This window comes from Sinocyclocheilus anshuiensis, unplaced genomic scaffold (assembly GCF_001515605.1).
Source record: "Sinocyclocheilus anshuiensis isolate Anshui unplaced genomic scaffold, SAMN03320099.WGS_v1.1 scaffold1010, whole genome shotgun sequence".
NCBI classification, from domain to species: domain Eukaryota; kingdom Metazoa; phylum Chordata; class Actinopteri; order Cypriniformes; family Cyprinidae; genus Sinocyclocheilus; species Sinocyclocheilus anshuiensis.
The window spans coordinates 278,844-298,739 of NW_015537936.1; the positions used below are offsets into that span (position 1 = coordinate 278,844).

General features: G+C 35.4%; 1 protein-coding gene across 1 annotated transcript in view; it reads left to right on the forward strand.

Annotated features, from left to right (window-relative positions):
* Window positions 1–19,896, forward strand: part of LOC107658857 (rho guanine nucleotide exchange factor 17-like) — a 37,006-nt gene that overhangs the window by 3,121 nt on the left and 13,989 nt on the right. The window contains exons 2-10 of the mRNA XM_016447542.1: window positions 8,709–8,939; window positions 14,560–14,676; window positions 15,283–15,375; window positions 16,821–16,997; window positions 17,696–17,746; window positions 17,826–17,935; window positions 18,407–18,492; window positions 19,036–19,158; window positions 19,604–19,631. Of these exons, the coding sequence (XP_016303028.1) occupies window positions 8,709–8,939; window positions 14,560–14,676; window positions 15,283–15,375; window positions 16,821–16,997; window positions 17,696–17,746; window positions 17,826–17,935; window positions 18,407–18,492; window positions 19,036–19,158; window positions 19,604–19,631 (1,016 nt within the window). The remainder of the gene's footprint in view (window positions 1–8,708; window positions 8,940–14,559; window positions 14,677–15,282; window positions 15,376–16,820; window positions 16,998–17,695; window positions 17,747–17,825; window positions 17,936–18,406; window positions 18,493–19,035; window positions 19,159–19,603; window positions 19,632–19,896) is intronic.

A 19,896-nucleotide genomic window follows, 5' to 3' on the forward strand; every position in this document is an offset into this window, starting at 1 on the left:
GTGTTGTGATTGGTTAGCTGGGCCAGTGTGTGTTGTGATTGGTTAGCTGGGCCAGTGTGTGAAGGCCCGCCTTCTGAAATACGAAATGTGCTGTGATTGGTTAGCTGGGCCAGTGTGTGTTGTGACTGGCAGCACTCGGAGCCTGGTCGGAAAATGTCACGCCCCTTACCATAGCCGCCTGCTAGCTTCAGTGTAAATATTGCATCAATATCAAATCAATTTGAGCGCGATTTAGACCCGGTTGATTGTAACCACTCTAAGTTCGTCTGCCTTGTGGAAACTAGCGTGTTTTCGACATAGTGATAATACTCGTTGTCTTCTCTAGTGCAGCTCAACCAGGTCTCATCCCATTCGTCGATCTTTGTGATATCACAAATCCCGGAAAATATGCGTTGTAGTTCAAACGAGTCATTCGTTGTAGTTTTTGAAAAGTGATTTCTGTTAAATAAAATATCTCCTTTTGAAGTGGACTTTGAGCTTTGTAACTTTGCAGATCTTTTTTATGCTCAAACAGCAACATTACAGACTATCTAAAGTTGAAAAAGTGAAAAATCATAATAGGAGCCCTTTAACCATATTGAATATGAGCTTTACTTTTACACTGAATCCATATTCATTTTAATAAGATATTTTAATACAGAGACCTCTGCATGTGTACATCTCTTTATAGTGGTTGTTCTAAGTGGTTATTAGTATGTTGCTAGGGTGTTCTCAGTGGTCAAACATCTCTCTATGATGTTCTGGTCTCTAGATATGGCTGAAATCCTCACTGAAATGTACTTTTAGGGGATTTTTCACCCAGTTATTTTTCGCTAGATGGAAAAACAAAAGTCTGATTGATAGAAGCCACACATGCTTCACAATATGAGGGATCATTCGTATCCGTTAGCACAGACAGATGTGTGAATCATTGGTCTCTTTTGTTTTATTGGGTGTCTATGCTGCTTGTATTGGTTGAGATTTGCCCCACTTGTTAAGATAAACAAAGACAGTTATTGAACCCAATATATCTGTCTCATGAGTACAGTTACAATATTATGGGATTTTCTTTGTTTTGGTCTCATGAAAATAGCCATGGCCTGAGGACAAAGCACAGCAAACTAAAATGAGGAGCAAGGTTGTCTTGACTTTCTATTTATTTATGCATTTATTTAATTCTTCATTTTTTTTTCATTTCAATTATTCATTTTGTTCATTTATTAAAGTATTCATTTTATTTTATTTCTTCTAACTTCTTTTCTGCTTTTCACTTGGATCTGATCGTCTTATTTCTTTGCTTAATTTATTTGTTAACTCATGTACAGTAGTTCTTTCGTAGACTGCTGTTGTCAGCCACTGGTTTGGACAAATTGGTCAGTGGCGTTTTGATCAATATTGCAAATGGGAAGTGATCAGACCACGTCAGCCTGACAGACACATGCACGGCTCTGTGTGCTTCTGCCAGAGTCATTGTCATAGTTGCATAATCTTATTGAAGAAGCTCTGCAGGACAGTAGATTTCTTCTGAAAGCCAATCGAAGAACCGGGGGAAGGATTGAAAGGAGCGCGGGATGAGCTGGCTCTGTGAAAGTGTTGAAAGCTGTGTGATTTCAGCTCTTGTGATGTAGTTAAGGACACTCGTCACTGGGAATGATGGCAGTGGAGATCATCTATGGTGTGGAGGGAGACTGAGGACTGATGTCTGGTGCTAGGCAACTAGATGCTCATATGTTCAAAGCGCTTGGTTTGCTCTCTCCTGCATTTCTGCTAGAAATGTTCAAGACCAAATATATATATATATATATATATATATATATATATATATATATATATATATATATATATATATATAATAACATAATTTTGTGTGTTTGTAAAAGTAAATAAATATAATTAATATATCTAAATTAATATATCTATCTCTCTATATTAATTAATATATTTTTTTTCTAGCCAGAATGACTCATGAATTCATTCATTACTTTAAAAGAATTAGCTAATAAGTATCACTTTTTCATAAAAAGTTTGTATCTTTATTTTTATATATTTTTTTTTTTTATATATTTTTTTTATTATTCTTCGAGTTCAGCTTAGAAAGTATTTTATTTGAGTGAAATATTTTGTATTTGTTATTTTGGGGTATTTAATGTTTTTTCGTAGATTAATTTTATTTGGTGTCATATTTCTTGTCACTGTGATAGGTTCTGAGGTTGCAAATAAATTTAACCAGCTTTTTACTTTTGATTTTAATATATTATGCAAATTAGTAGTCATTAAGCAGATGCAACATTTGATTGCCACCCATATGCTTTAACCACACCACCTGTATCTGCAGCACCTGTTTGAACCGCGTCCAGCAGACGAATTCGCATGTAACGCTTGAACGTTCTCCACCCCTCTTCCGTGATTGACCGTACAGAATGTTCTCGTTGTGATTAGCGACCGGTGACCGTTTCTGATCAGATCAAAGAGAGGTTGATTTGACTGGTGATGGCGGATCAAATTGCAGGTTCCACCTGCTTTATTCAGAGTGCTGTAAACACATTGTAGTGTATGTATGTTTGTTGTTGTTTTTTTAATTCATAGTGGTTGACACAAATACTGCATTTGGCTAAAATGCACGGTGAACCTCAGGCTTTAGAAGGAAATGAGATCTTCTCATAACTTAAACACACGCTTGCTTCACTCTGCTAATAAAACCCAATCAAACGCTACAGCCAAAACATCAGGCAGTGGTTTGCACTGTGTCCTCATTACCTGGTGAGTGCAAATCAAGGTCAGACATGACTATTTAGACCAAATATGGAGGTTTTCAGATCTATACAACATTTCTGCCAGAGGTCATATTAAATACTTATTTGTCTAATCTGACTGTTTTTGGTGAATACATTTGGTCAAAATGCCCCAAGTCAGTTCTGGTGTAGTAGGTTAGTCACCATTGTACTTGAGGCTCAAGTTTAAGCTTCCGTATTTGTATTGGTTTATATTACTGCCATTGACATATTTGGTGTAGTGAGCCATCACAAGGTAGCAAACAGGAAATTCTTATTTTGTGTGTGTATCTGTTTGTTGATGTGAGCGCAAGTGTTTTGTTTAGCTTGAGAATTAATATTAATCATTATTCTATCATCATAGTTTTAAATATTTTTTTATTAATTTTTATTAGGTTTAATTTTATTACATTTTATTGTTTTATTTTTGTTAAAGTATTCACTAAATGCTTTAGTAGTCACCAATTTGCATATTTTATTTTATTTTATTTTGATGGCATTCTGTAATGAAAATGACGATGATGAAGTGGTTTCTGATCATTTCACACTTTGTTTAGAGTGTCTTAGTTTAAAAAAAAAAATAAAGGATGGATATTTTATGATGGATTGAAGGTATTTGGATTATAGCAAAATGTGAAAGTAAATGTGACCTTCATTAATGAAGCAAATCAGTTTGTTTTGATCAAAATCAACCTGTGGGATATAAAAGTAGAAACAAAAACAGCTCTTTGTTTCTTGGCTCTCCATTGTTTGTGTGTTTTCTCAGTCCGTCTCTCAGTTTGTCTAGTGTTTATGCAGCACAACATGTCCATCACGTGAGCTGCTATGAACATTGACTTATTAGAGAGAAACGTTTCTCCCCAGAGCTTCATTTTCTCCTGCTCCTCCACCGGGGCTCTCTGTGTCACCTCGTCTTTCTAAGAAATGCATTTGGAGGTTCCTGAATTCATAATTCATAATATGATTTCATTATAATGATATTGCCCCATAATGCATCAGGGGAACAGCCAGGGGACGGGTGCACAAGGCACCTTTTGACATTATGTAAGCAACACAGCAGGAATGTTCATGGCTTTTGATGATGTTTAAATGAATTAGATTCATGCAGTTATGAAGCTGTGCTTTGACTTTCAGACCTGAACTGCGTGTGTGTGTGTTGTGACCAATCTAATCACATTATGATTATTAGAGGCATTAAAAGATACACATAAGTTTCTGTATATGTGTTTATGAGATCAGTCTACTGTTGAAATGCAAGTAGTTGTACTGAGAGAAGATTTTGTATGATTTTCAGTTTTGATGATCAGTTTTGTCAGTATACAATTATTGAGAAAATGCGTTATTATAGTTTTCACTATAACTTTATTGCTTTTTATTTTGGTCTTGTTTTGTATTTTGTCTTTCAGTTTCAGTGTGATTTTTAAAAAAATTTCCATTAAACAATTTGATTTAAGTTAAATTTTTGAATAATCACTAGTTTTAGAATTGTTTTATTAAATGTGATGCTGAAATTGCACACTAAATGTTTTTGCAATCACTAATTCACATAAAATTATTTATATTATTATTTTATTTTATTATATATTATTTTAGATTATATTTTATTTTATTCCATTTCATTTTATTTCTGTGAAGTTTCATTTCTGTCTCTTTTTTTTTTTTTTATGTGGGGACGCTGAAATTACACACCAAATGCTTTTGCAATCACAAATTCACTTTTTTATATATATTATTATTTTATTTTGTTCCATTTTTTCATTTCATTTATTTCTGTTTCACACTGTCATTTCCATAACAATATGTCTATATAGTTTGTAAAGAGTAAAGCACACCAAGGTCATGGGTTCGACTCCCAGGCATTGCATGAAAATATAATTTATAGTGTGAATGCAATGTAAGTTGTTTTGGATAAACGCATCAACGATATGTAGGAATTTAAATGTTTTTATTCATACTTTAATGCATATTTATATTTTCTGTTTAACTCATTTTTTTCCTGTCTCCATAATAGTTTTAATAGACCAACCTTTCCAAATCCACTGAGCATACCTGTGACTGAATGCCAGGCCGCGTCTGTGTCATCAGGGCATTTCAGAAATACCCGCTGCTCTTTTGGGACGTGTTCTGCGGCTGCCACACATGCTGTTGGAGCTGCTGGGCACATTTCTGGCCCCCTGATGAGACTCCAGAGAGCGTTTCGCTCTAAATGCAGTTAAATGTGTTTTTATTACCAGTTTATATTAAGCACCAGGTTCAGGCAAAGGCTCAGTAATCTCTTAAAATTCCTCGCAGCATATACAGCTCTGCTCGTCCTGCGTTTGATTTGTCCTGAGTGAAAAGTAACAAGATTCTGCAGCGGCCTGCTGGGAAACCACTATAAACCGGTTCAGAATGAGTTGGTTTAGAGCGACTCTCAGCAGGTTTGTTTCAGCTTTACTCAGTGCAGTTAAGAGCTGGGCATGTCGGCCAAAACGGCGTGCTGGTTAGTACAGTCTGTCAAACCACCTGCTTTTTATGGGAGGAAAGAGATGCAAGCACACATGACACATATCAGCCGCTTTTTCTTTCTTTCTTGCGTGCTTGCTTGCTTTTTCCTTTGCTTTCTTTCCATTTTAGTATGTTACCTATTTCTTATTCTATACTGTCATGATAGTACACTGCAAAAAATGATATAATCAACAAGTCTATATATAATCTAAAGTGTTAGTGTATTACTTTAGTAAAACTTATATATGTACTTATACAGATCAATGTTTAACATAGTAAAAACTGTAAAATTGTGAAATATTATTACAATTTAAAATACCCGTTTTCTATGTGAATATATTTTCAAATGTAATTTATTTCTGTGATTCTGTGAATTTTCAGCATCATCACTCCAGTCTTCAGTGTCACATGATCCTTCAGAAATCATTCTAATATGCTGATTTACTGCTCAAGAAACATTTCTGATTTTTATCAATATTGAAAACAGTTGTGCAGCACAATATTTTTGTGGAAATCGTCATGAAAAGAATAGCATTAATTCAAAATAGAAATCTTTTGTCACATTATAAATGTCTTTACTGTCACTTTTAATCAGTTTTATGCATCCTTGCTGAATAACAGTTAATTTCTTAAGTTAATTACCCCAAACTTGATCTCTCTGAGCTGATTTTAAACCATATTTGGGGCTGATTTTGTAATGGTGATCTTTGTGTGGGATGCTACTGACGTTCTTTCAGAAATAAACTCTTGGGAAGCCGTATGAGTGTTTCTGTAAACACACAGAGTTTCTGCTCCCAGGAACCAGTCTAAAAAGTAAAGTTCAGCATTTTGAAGCAACCCTAGTACATTCTCTCTCCTCCAGCCCGGTTCATGGTAGACGTATCTTTGGGTGGCACTTCCTGTTCAGATTCCATCCGTGTCAAACTGCGTGTTTGAGCGGGGCATTTCAGAGGAGATGCTGCTTCACATACTCCAGCATGAAAGAGCAGCACATCCTGGTCATTATCAGCTCTTCTCTGTCTGTCTCAGTCAGATGTGTTTGTCGTGTGGTGTCGCTCAGGGCTGAATCACAGCGGTTAGTGAAGGATATCTTCTCTTAGACGGAAACATACACATATTTGGCTCAGTCTCTGACACAAACCAGTAAACAGGAAACTCTTATTTTGATTAGAGCTTCATTATAAAGTGTGTGTTTGTGTGTGTTTCCATTACAAAACATTACTATAGCAACCAAAATACTGTTCTTGACTGCTTTGAGTAAAACTAGAATGTTACGCCACAGGGTTTTTAAGAGGTTAATAAAATGTTCTGACTGTTTTTTACCACATTGCTATGTGGTTGCTAGGGTGTTCTGGGTGGTTTTTCTCAGCGATCTTTGATATGTCTCTTTTAACATGCGTCTGTAGGATTTTTTACACCTGCTTTATGGCTCAGCGGGTGAAAATGGTGCATATGGTCAGTTAGTAAAGTAGCAGCTCAGCTCTCGTCAATGACACACATGATTCAAGGAATCATTCATGTCTGGAGAACAAACGCTGCAGCAAGATTTTGAGACTTTAGATGTTTGAAAAGTGACAAGCAGTTCTAATAACTGTACTTACTACAGTATTTTGGTCTAAACTTTGGTTTCCATTGTTAATGTTTGTAATGGTATTGCCGTTTTGAGTCTCCAGAATTAGCCAACAATTTTTTTTTTTTTTTTTAGGTATGAAACGCACAAATACATTCATGTACATGTCTAAATGAATACTAAAGACTGCTTTTGAGCTTATATAAAGCTAATAAAACTGATTTTATGTCTGAGGATATCTGCAAATGAAGGTTTTATCATTTTAACTCTCTTCTCAGGACAGTAAATACATAAACTTGCAAGCAATTCTGTAAAATCAACAATTATCACATCAAACATAATGGCCAAAACGCACTGTATCATTAAACATATGTAATTTGTGTTTATGAAACAACCCATGAATATGATGTTTAATACCCATAAATCATTTGCACGCAATTTACCGTGAATATAGAACAGAACAACGGAAGCCTGATGTTACTGTAAGAGCGAGAGCGGAAGCCGCATGCTGAGTTTAATAAGCAAAAGAGAGCAACAAATCATCATCTTTTCCAATCGCTCCTGACTAGCTATTCCAGCTGGTGCAGCGGTTGCCATGGCAACAAGGTGAGCGAGTGGCGGAGCGCAGCAGTGTTTGAGCTCGATCGCCCAGCGCACCTCCACAATGCCCCATTACTGAGCAATTCTCAGCATGGTTTGTGCTCTCGTTCTGTGTTGAAGGAAGTGGTTATCTTTGGGGAAAATGATTGTGTTCCAGTCAACATCATTACTTGTAAATGGCGCGCAGCGGGCGAACCTGAGCCAACAGTGAGAGAGAGACGCACAAGCGCAGGTTAATCAGCTTCGAGGTGTGGATGTGGACAGATAGATGACAGACGAGAGCGCTCGATCGCGGCACTGCCATGTTTCTGGGCACGTTTTAAGAGTGTTTGAAGCGCTAGAAGAACGCTGGCCAGATGCTTGCTAGTCGAAACACAGAAACTGAATCAGACGCACTTCTGTGTGCCAACAGGGAGTGTGTTACATTGTTTTTTGGACTTGTACTATGGTATTCACATGATACTTTTTCCACTATGTCCAAAAACCATGTTATTATTACTAATAATAAAAAGGAAAAAGTATCATGTGAATACCATAGTATATGAATGTGATCATCATTCAGTACCATAAAATATGTGAAAATAACATGATCTTATACATGGCTGTACCATGGTAACATCACAGTTCTTTATTGTAAGGGATGTTTGACCTGATGTAAGTGTGTTTGAAGTCAACAAAAGATCAAATTAGACTATTTATTAATACTTTATTAATACACATTTCTGGTATTATTGAGGATAATTCCTTTTAGGTAATAATTCTTTGATGTAAGAGTGAAGTAATTTTATCTATTTAATCTTTAAAAAAAAATTTTTATCATTTGATCTCAATTAAAATGGGTTGCAAAGGCATTTTTCGTTGTCTTTGATTATGAATGAGCTGTAGAAAATCATTGAGAAACTGTTTTGGTTTTAAAAAGTCTCTGTTTTGTGATGGTGAAGACGGACGAGCAGAATATTTATCTGCTTTTGATGTGACACAGGCATTTCCTTTAATCAAAGTCTGTCCCAGACCACCACATGCAAACACAGAAACACACACGTATTCTGTCATTTACTAATGCATATTCTTTAATATTTGCATGCATATTTGTTTATATTTATTTTTGCATATTAAATTCTTGGTCTAATATGCCAAGCATGCACCAATGTTAAATGTTTCTAACAGTCTTTCTTACCTAGACAGCATTGGAATTTCAGCAGTTAATGCCATAATACATTGCAATGAAAATATTGATTATGATTTATTTATTACTAAAAAAGTAACAATTGTTCTATGTAAATAAAGCTGCAGAATTTCAGCTCTTCCCACGTCACCTCCTTCTCTTTCTGTTGTTGTTCTGGTCTCAGGGCTACATGAAGCCCCTCAAGCACCCGGAAAACTCGCCTCTCTGTGACCCGTCTCTGGTGGACGAGATGTTCTACCAGATCCCTGAGATTCTGGAGCATCACGAGCAGTTCCTGGAGCAGGTGCTGGACTGTGTCAACCAGTGGCATGACAAACAGACTATCGGACATGTGCTCATCCAGTCGGTGAGATCCTAACCACTGTTTGAATGCTGTTTGGTAATAGCATCCCAAATCTTAGTTCGCTGTAGTTGGTCAAATTTTTCAGGTGGTTTTTGGTTTTATAGATCTGTAAATGCTTTTTTAGGGCAATATTGTCCACAATCTGGACGAGGAGAACTAATGCTGTGTCCTGATTTGCATGCTGTCTTAAGTAATATGCAACATTAGTATTCTGAATATATTGAATATTAAAGTATATTGATAATTGGATGCTAATGTTAGGTCCCTTTGATTTCTGCAATGTGGAAAATGTGGACGGAATCAAATTTCACAAGCATTTCGCCATTTCATTTGATACAATTATAATCAGATACATACAGAACCTCAAAAGTGTTCACTCCACCCCGCCAAAATATATGTTTGGGTTAACTTGAAGAAATTATTAACAAAATTAATTACTGTTGGACTATAGAATGTATTTCTCAAAGTGACATTACTAATAATATCATTTATTAAAACATTTTTCAGAAATGTCATACAATTTTTCATCCATGCTTTAGTTTAAACTGTCAACCTCTGTTGGCAAAAAAAAAAATAAAGAAATTGTTGCAATTTCATTTGATTGTATTTTTTAAAAATTAAGGTTTTAAAGTATTCTGTTTATTTGATTAGCATCTTTTTTGGTGATAAATTTGTATTAATTCATGAAACACGGAATCCAGAAAAATTAAAACCAATGACACAGAATTTCTGAAAAAATAAAACATTTCATAGGGCACTATTATTATGAAAATTTGTAATAAATATGTCAATTGTTAAAGTGTAATGAATTTTGATCATTCAAATTTAATTTAACCATTAAAATAGAATCCAAGAAAATTAAAATAGAAAACACAGAATTAAGAAAAAAATAAAATGGGCCAGACTAATGTTGGATGTTGTACTATTTCTAGTGGATTTTTAAGTGCAACTTAAGAGAAGTTGTGATGGTTCTCTATTGATATATTGAAAAATGTCAAAAACCTCAAGGCTGAAGGATTTTTTAAATGCATGAACCTCAAAGTTTAAAAAAATTATTAAATATTAAAAATATTAGGTAATAATTCTGGATCAAATCACTATTTTATGACATTATATGTACATAATATGTCCCAATACTGGCTTACGGTTTTACTACATACTCAAAAGTGTGTACTTTCCTATCACCAGTGAAGTTCATATAAGAAGTGTGTTTTTGTTTTTAATTTTTTTGCCTTACTTAAAGTGCCCTTATTATGGATTTTTGAAAATGACCTTTCATGCAGTGTGTAACACAGCTCTAAGTGAATGAAAACATCCTGCAAAGTTTTAAATCTGAAAGTGCATAGTGTATAAAGTTATAGCCGGGTTTCCATCCAAAGTTGCGAATTTAACTTATGTGCAAAATTGGAATATCGCATAAAACATTTGCGAACAAGCAAACGAGTTTCCATCCAACGAGTCAGAGCGAACAAAATCATCACTTCCTGATAAACTGGCACCAAATATCACTGAGTAAGAGAAGCCACTGAATATAATAATTCTCAAATATAATAAATTACTTGCGCTTTGAGTGAGTAGACGAAACACAATAAATGCGGTCTGGCTTTCGGAGGTGAATGTCAGCTGTTTAGGAATGCAGTCATGGTAGACCGTTCTGGGGGGCAGTTATACAGAAATACTTTGATGACAGACTTTGCTCGGGCACTTCAGAATGGCCATGACAACATTTCAGATGCTGTGCAGCTAAATCGGTCTGCCGGTTAGTCAGGTTATGCTGTCCCATAGCGCAGTCACATGACTTTTTTGAACGCTCATGCGGGATTTATTCGCAAAATGCGTTTCCATCTCCCATTATTCGCATTAACCCTTTTTCGCACAAGTCAAAAGCCACCTCAATACTTCAAAATGCACATTAAAACAGGGTGATGGAAACATAGCCATTAGCTGGGTTTCCATCACCCTGCTTTTATGCGCATTTTGAAGTATCGTATCAGAAACGCTGAATTTCGAATAAAAATGTCTTAATTCGCAAAAAAGTTTTTACGCTCGCTTGAGGTGGTTTTTGACTTGTGCGAAAAAGGGTTAATACGAATAATGGGAGATGGAAATGCATTTTGCGAATAAATTCCTCCAAGTGCATCAAAAAAGTCATGTGACTTTGCACTATGGGACCGTTGTGACGGCATAACCTGACTAACCAGCGGACCGATCTCATTCCACAGCATCTGAAATGTTGTTTTGGTCATTTGGAAATGCCTGAGCCAAAGTATGTCATCAAAGTATTTCTGTATAATTGCCTCCCAGAACTGTCTTACAAGACTGCATTCCCAAACAGCAGGCATTCTCCTCCGAAAGCAATGACCGCATTTATTGTGTTTCGTCTGCTCGCTCTTGAGGCGAAGTAATGTATTATATATGAAAATTATTATATTCAGTGGCTTCTCCTACTTTTCTTAGTGATATTTAGAGTCAGTTTATCAGGAAGTGACAATTTTGTTCTCTTTGACTCACTGGATGGAAACAGTGCTTCATTTGCAAATGGGCGCACAAGTTAAATTCGCAACTTTGGATGGAAACCCGGCTATTGTCTCTCAAAAGAAAGAGTCGACTCTGAATTTTTGAAACTAGTCGTTTTAAAAACGAATCCCAAGCCGTTTCGTGTTGACGTCAACATGAAACATTAGCATATGTGGCCCCGCACTTGTTGGTCTTTTCGCGTTGGTGTGAATGAAAATGCAAATTCATTCTTTGCCACTAGGTGCCTCTTTTGGAGTGGTAAAATAGCGGTTTCCCCGGTAACGCTGTACACAAAGCAGCACTGCGCTCACAAATGCTGCTTTATCAGGCATTACAGCCAAGATGAAATGAAAATCAGACCAATTGGATCAATCACCGCAGATTAGCGTCACGCAAAGGAGGGGTTTGGAAAAATGGAAGCGTTGAGCGAATCGTTTGGGAGTCGTTGAGCAAGTAAGGTAAAAATAAATGCATATTATGTGGCCCCGCACTTGTTGGTCTTTTCGCGTTGGTGTGAATGAAAATGCAAATTCATTCTTTGCCACTAGGTGCCTCTTTTGGAGTGGTAAAATAGCGGTTTCCCCGGTAACGCTGTACACAAAGCAGCACTGCGCTCACAAATGCTGCTTTATCAGGCATTACAGGCATGATGCGGACCAATCACCGCAGATTAGCGTCACGCAAAGGAGGGGCTTGGAAAAATGAATCGTTGAGCGAATCGTTTGGGAGTCAACGATTCGCTCAATCAGCAAGTAAGGTAAAAATAAATGCATATAAAGTGATGTGACATGTGGCCAAGTATGGTGACCCATACTTGGAATTAGTGCTCTGCATTTACCCATCCAAAGTGCACACACACAGCAGTGAACACACACACACCCGGAGCAGTGGGCAGCCATTTTTTGCTGCGGCGCCCGGGGAGCAGTTGGGGGTTCGGTGCCTTGCTCAAGGGCACCTCAGTCGTGGTATTGAAGGTGGGAGAGAGTGCTGTACATTCACTCCCCCCACCTACAATCCCTGCCGGTACGAGACTCGAACCCACAACCTTTGGGTTACGAGTCTGACTCTCTAACCATTAGGCCACGACTTCCCCATATTATAAGACAATGAAAGTGTTTTTATGACCTTGCATGCATGTCAACCTGTTGTTGGGGACTCCCAAAACCAAAATATGAACCTTTCATAACCCATAATAGGGGCACTTTAAATGTCACAAGTAATTTTACAGCCTTTAAGACCTGGTTCAGAAATAGCTTAGGAACAAATTGTTAAAAATTGCTGTAATCAAGAGATATTTCAATAGTCTATTTTCACATTAACAGCACATCTCATAATGATGATGTCATTCATCCTCTGTGATTGGCCACCCACATGGGTGGTACATTTAGCCAGAGATCTGCTCCGCTAGTGCATGAACGCTAGCCTAGGAGAGGCTCTCAGACAGTACTGACAGACGTGTAGCAGGTGTTTGTTTTCTGTTCTAAAGGGATGATGTGCGGCTTATTAGCTGACAGGGACGCCACACTGTCTAACCTCACTGGACTTACATTGTTAGGGTCTGTGCTGTCGTGATGCTGGTGCCGTTCTGTCTTTCACAAGTACACACTGTACACACTGTACACACACACACAATTTCTCCTGCTGCTAGGTCCTCGTCTTATCTTAAGTATCATCTCTACCATTCAAATATTTTTTTCCATAAGTTTTTACAAAAGAAATTAGTATTTTTCTTCACCAAGGATATATTAAATTGATCAAAAGTGACAGTAAATGTTACAAAAGATAATGTTATAATGTTAGAAAAGATTTTTATTTCAAATAAATGCTGATCTTTTGAACTTTCTTTTAATCAAAGAATCCCGAAAAATAAAATGTAGCATGGTTTCCACAAAAATATGAAGCAGCACAACTGTTTTCAGCATTGATATTAATCGGAAATGTCTCTTGAGAAGCAAATCAGCATATTAGAATGATTTCTGAAGGATCACGTGACACTGAAGACTGGAGCAATGATGCTGAAAATTCAGCTTTGCTTCACAGAAATATATGACATTTTAAAATATATTACAATAGAAAACAGTTTTAACTATTTTAAATTGCAATAAAATTTCAAGTTTTTACAGTTTTTACTATGTTTTTAATGAAATACATGCAGCCTTGGTGAGCATAAAAGTTTGTTGAGTGTAAACTGAAGGAATGCTGAGTGTCTCGGTGTGGGGTTTTAATCTGTCTGACCCTCTGCCTCGGTATGGAGTAAAACCACCTCACCACCGCTAGTTCAGTGTTGTTTAGACGTTCCTGTCAGATTCACGTTCGCACATCAAATGCAGGATTTTTATAGGCTCTGGCTAAACAAGTCGACAAACACTGGGATCCGCTGCTCGTTTAGATGCTGTAATTGTGTTTTATGAGTTTCTCTAAGGATCTGCGTCGCTTTAGGCTTGCACTGAACCCTGTGACATTGAACCGAAGTCTCAGTGGAAACGTCTCTTATGCTCATGCCTACGCTCATGTTGTAATTTGAGTGTAATTTACTGTAGCTTTCATTGTTGTTTTGTAATGATTCTGATGTTTTTATGGTTCTGGGAGACGTTTTTCTCATTCATTTTTTCCAAATTCAAATCTCTGAGATGCATCTGAACAGAACAAGCTGCAAGAAAGGGGCATTATCTTATTTTATTACTTTTATTAAATAACATACAATCCAAGTCACATGCTAAAGTCAAGATAACCAGAAACAAAACACAAAAAGCAAGGGTCATTCACCTTATTTGATAAACTAAAATATCAAATGATTTAATTACGTTTGTTATATTACATTCATGTGCACTTTAATGTACAACTACAAACTAGACATGAGGAAACCTGGGTGGCAGTACATAAACTATGAAACACTTTTTTTTATTTTATTTTATTTTCATTTCATGTGTACTTTTAGTGTTCAAATGCGAACTAGACACAAGGAAACCTTTCATAATTTTCTAAGGACAGTATTGCTCTTTAAAAGGTTTCTATCAATGATTTGCAGGCTAGGGTTGAGTAGAGTTTGTAAAGGTGCACAGTTGTTCTGTTCAGTGCTGATAATATCTCCGCTTTCTCCTCACAGTTTTCCAAAGAGATCCTCGCCAATATTTATTCAGCGTACATCGACAACTTCATGAACGCCAAAGATGCAGTGAGAATCGCCAAGGAGGCCAAGCCTGCTTTCCTAAAGTTTCTAGAGGTACATTACGGCTTTATTTCTGTGCATATGTGTACGTAAAATTACTTTTACACTACAATTATCCCCTCGAGAGGCTGTTTGGCAGCTCTAGGACATTATATATGGCCATTTGGCACAGTTAAACTTTAAATATATGGATTTTGTCATTGTGCAAAGAAACTGTGACCTGTTAAAACACAGCGTTCATTTTCTGCTTAAGATGGACTGTTAATGTCTTTAGCCAGAGATGGTGACACGCGTGAGGTTAAACTGGTTATTTTAGTATTATTTGCACTATTATAGTATTTATTCATGTTTTCAAATAGCTTTTATTTTATTTTTTTTTTAGTTTTCATTTTTTTTTCCACTCTTAGTTTTAGTAATATTGTTTAGTAAAAAAAGTCCTTACACATTTCATATGCATGAATTTCATATGTTCTCAGCTGAATCATTTGCTGCCCTCTAGTGGTACCTCCTCAAACTGAACTAAAACCAAGTTATCTAGTAAAGCTTGGTTGGATAAACTGTACACATGCAATTCAAATCATGATAAAGTATAGTTGTACTCCTAAACTGTTTTTTTTGTGTCTCGCTCTTTCTCTGTTATTCTGTGTCTTTCCTCTTCAGCAAAGCATGCGTGAGAATAAAGAGAAACAAGCTCTGGGTGATCTGATGATAAAGCCAGTACAGCGGATCCCACGATACGAGCTGCTAGTTAAGGTGACACTAACCTTCCTATTTTATTTCTGCCTTTTTGTGCCTGTTCGTTTTTATTGATAACATGTCTTTTAATTAGGGATGCACCGATGTATCGGCCGCCGATATTTTGTTTTATCCATGCTGAAACATTTTTAAATATCTTGAAAATATTCTTTAATGTTTTTAATGCGTTGACCGTTTTTTATTTTGTTTAATACATTTGCCTTTGGCAAATCTAGAAAAGATGATACTATATTGGCTATGACTAAGAGAGATCATTCAAGACTCTCTTCATGATTTTTTTTTTCTTTTTGAGTAAATTAAACGCTGTACTTTATTATTATTATTATTATTATTATTATTGGCAAAGAAAAAGTTTAAAAAATAACGTTATTAAACGGTATGTTTTCTACTCAAATGTTTTTAAGCCCTGCTTTATGCAATTGAGCAATATCGGTATCGGAATCGGCCAATAGTTCTTTTTTAAAATCGGTATCAGTATCGGCCAAAAGAAAAATCCTATCGGCGCATCCCTACTTTTAATGTATTTGTACTGGTTTGGAACACATCAGGCAGGGCTGAATGATTAATTGAAATATAATCAAAAATGCAATATGACTTAGAATTACCAAATTGCAAAGACTGCATTTTATTTAAACATGCGCAGCGTGTTTGTAGCTGTGTAAATTCACAGACTTGTAGCTTTTGAAAACAGTGACTTCAGTGGCTTGGTTCGCAGTATATGCATCATTTCAGTCTCTGCATCATTGTGTCACTTATAATGTTCATTTTGGAATAAAACATGTGCCATCCATTTCAACACATTTGTAATGAGAAACATTTATAATCCTAACTTTGGTAGATTTGCCCCTAAATAAAAGCTCAAAGATTTAATGTTTGAAATTAGGACATAAATTTTAGCATTGTAATGTTACTGTTGTATTGTAATTTTTTTTTATTATTTAATACTCTTTTTATTTAATAATAATAATAATAGTAGTAGTAGTAGTAGTAGTAGTAGTAATAATAATTATAATATTTATTATTATTATTATTATTATTATTATACTATTGTTAGAGTACTGGCAGAGTAAAAAATAATAGTTTTATTTTACACACAAGTACAGCAAACCTGGAGCTCTTTCAAAAACAAACAAAAAAATCATTTTAAATCACAATCTCAATTTTTATCAGAAAAATGCCATTTTATTTTTCTTAAATCATTCAGCCCTGTATGTTTTGTATGTGACCACCATTTAGCAACTAGTTAAAATCCTTAATATTTACTCATCTGGTTTGTTAATTTTAAGGACAAAAAAATGCTTAAATTAATTGTCATTCTGCTATAATATACAGTCCTTGAATATCTAGGACTGAAACTATCAATTTTTATAAGTGTCTTTTTAGGTACTAGCTGTAATTTAGGTAGTTTAGTTTTTAAATGACACATTGTTTGTATGGATCAGGATCTTCTGAAGCACACTCCTGAAGATCACCCTGACTACCTGTTTTTGCTGGACGCCCAGAAGAACATCAAGCGATTGGCTGAGAGGATCAACAAGGGCCGGCGCACCGCGGAGGAGCTGGAGAAAGAGACACGCGTCATGCAGGAGATCGAGGCGCACATCGAGGGCGTGGAGCATGTGAGAGATCACTCAAAATCACTCATCCAGTTTATTAACTGAAGTGATTAAAACTTGGTTTCAATTCCATTTTTCTTTCTTTTATGATTTTTTAAGATGATTTTTTTTATAGGTTCTAATATATAAATTAAACCTTTAAATTGCTTTTTAATTTTTAATTTAATTTAGTTTTTTCAGAAAACAAGACTTAATATTTTACATCTTCTGTTTAGATATTTGTACTGGTGAAAAAGACAAAAATACTGAGTAAGAAAATTATTTTTGCAGTGTATTTACAGTTTTTATTGTGAAATCTGTTTAATGTTGAGTAAATGTGTTAATATGTTAAATATTTTAACTACATTTTTATTTCTTATGCATCTTTTATGATTTTTTTTTTAAATCCCTTTAAAAAGCACTTTAAATTACCATCATAAATGAAAAGTACTATATAAATAAACTTGCCTTGCCATAAGATATCAAGTCTTGTTTTGTGAAAAATTTATCAAAATTAAGTAAATCTTTGCCCAAAAAAACAATAGATTTTCAATCTGTCAACTGAAAAATAATCTTTTTTTTTCAGTGCATTTACAGTTTTGGTTGCAAATCGTTTCACATTGATTAGATATGTTCGACTGATACCACACAAACATGTTACAGTAGTATGTAGGCTAGTTTGCCTTCAGCTATATCTAATAATGTTTTTTTTTTCCTGTCAGATCCTGAATCCACAGAGGACGTTTCTAAGACAAGAGATGGTGGTGGAAGCGGTGAGCACAAATAAACACAAGAAATCAAATCACTTTAAGCCAACGTATGAGCTTCCTAAACCTCTGTCCTTCTCTGCAGAAAACGGTGGGCGGTAAGAAGGACCGGTCTCTGTTTCTGTTCAGCGATCTGCTCATCTGCACCACGCTGAAGAGAAAGTCTGGATCTCTGCGCAGGAGCTCCATGAGTCTGTGAGTGCGGCTGCGCGTTCGCAGTTTTCTTTTAATAGTGCAGAGATGTGAGGAGGGCCTGGGAAAACTCATGTTTGGTTTAGAAACCCCCAGAGTCCCCTGAGCTCTTCTGCACCTGATGGCTAAAATAAATGCATTTAATTTCTGAATAACACTGCACTCTAGTGGACTGTCATGGAAACACCACATAAATAATCTTATTTAGCATACGCTTTCATCTAAAGTGATTCCCAGGACACTTATTTCTGGGACATCAATCAAAATAAGGAAATGCATCACGTTACAGAAGAAAAATGCACTGTAGATGCTCATTCATGAGTTCAACAGTGATCTTTCATGATTAACCCTCACCACATTTGAACCAGCAAACTATCAGATATCAGAATAGATCATTAATTACTAGCGCACATCAACCCATGCTGGAAAAAATCCTCGACTGATGATTCAATTCTCTCTCTGCTTCTCTTTCAGATACGCCGCTGCTAGTGTCATTGACACCTCGAGTAAATATAAGTTCCTGTGGAAACTGCCCTTAGAAGACATTGAGGTGGTTAAAGGTAGTGTTATTATCTCACACAATCAGTATGACATGATTTACATGATTGCCATGTTTTTTTATATATATATATATATATATATGCTCTTAAAAGTTCAGATTCACAGTGAGACAGAAACCTGAGGTCTTTTTTCAAATGTGGAGCCCTTTCCTGGGTTACTTTAGGAAGACAAAATGCCCTAGAGTTATCTATACCTTTTCTATCTATCTATCTATCTAAATTAGCAGTAGTATTGGTATCCATTTTATTTATTTTAATTGATATAATATTAATTTGAATTATTATTAATTATTTAATTGAATTCATTCATTTATTTTTATGTATTATTTATTTAATTTAATGTTTTTTTATTATTATTATTATTGCCACTTTTATGTTATTTTCTGGTATTTATTTAAGTTTGTATTATTTGTTATTATTCATTTATTTAATTGATTGAATGTATGCATTATTTATTTATTTACCCCTTTTATATTCTTTTCCATTACACTTAGTTGAACTTTGATGCTCTTTTACTGACCCAATATCATTTCTTCATCACAGGTTCTAATCAAGCCACTAACAGAGAAAACATCCAGAAAACCATCAGCCGTCTGGATGAAGATCTCAGCACGCTTGGCCAAATAAGCAAACTGTCAGAAACACTCAGTTTCCCTCATCAGGTCTGTCTAACTTTATGAACTGTGTTTACCTTTAGTGTGGAATACTTATATCAGTTTCACTTTTACAGGTTTTTTTATGGCGGATTATATACCTGTTCTGATTGGTTGTAGACGGGGGGGGGCAATGGTGCATGCAAAAAAATAAAATGCAACCATATTTGTGCGTATTTAGGATTAAAAAAATAGACAAACTTATCAACTTTAACGAGAAAAGATAAAATGTTTTTTTTTTTTTTTTGCTGTTGACTTAAAAGCTTGTGCCAGTCAGACTTGATTTGCCTCTTCCTTGGAATAGCTGAAATATTCTGAAGTGTTTTTGTGTGTGTGTGTGTGTGTGTGTGTGTGTGTGTGTGTGCAGTAACTTCTTTGAGGAGGCCAAGAAGAAGCTCGGTAAATCCTCAGAGCTGACCCTCTGTTTCTGTTTTTTCTGTTTTACAGCGATCTGAGAGCAATTCACATCAAATCATTACTTTCCTCCAGAGAAAAAAGGGGGAAATTATTATTTTCTCTTACAAACTTTGTGTTGACATTTAGCACAAGACAAACTAGTTAATAAAATGGTATACACTACAGAGTAACCACTGTATATACACAATCCAGCATTGTTTTAGTATTATTTATTGTATTTAATATATGTAAAAAATATATATAATTTATAATTTAATATAATCAACTACTATAATATAAATAATACAAAAATAGCATATACAATATATATATATATATATATTTTTTTTTTTTT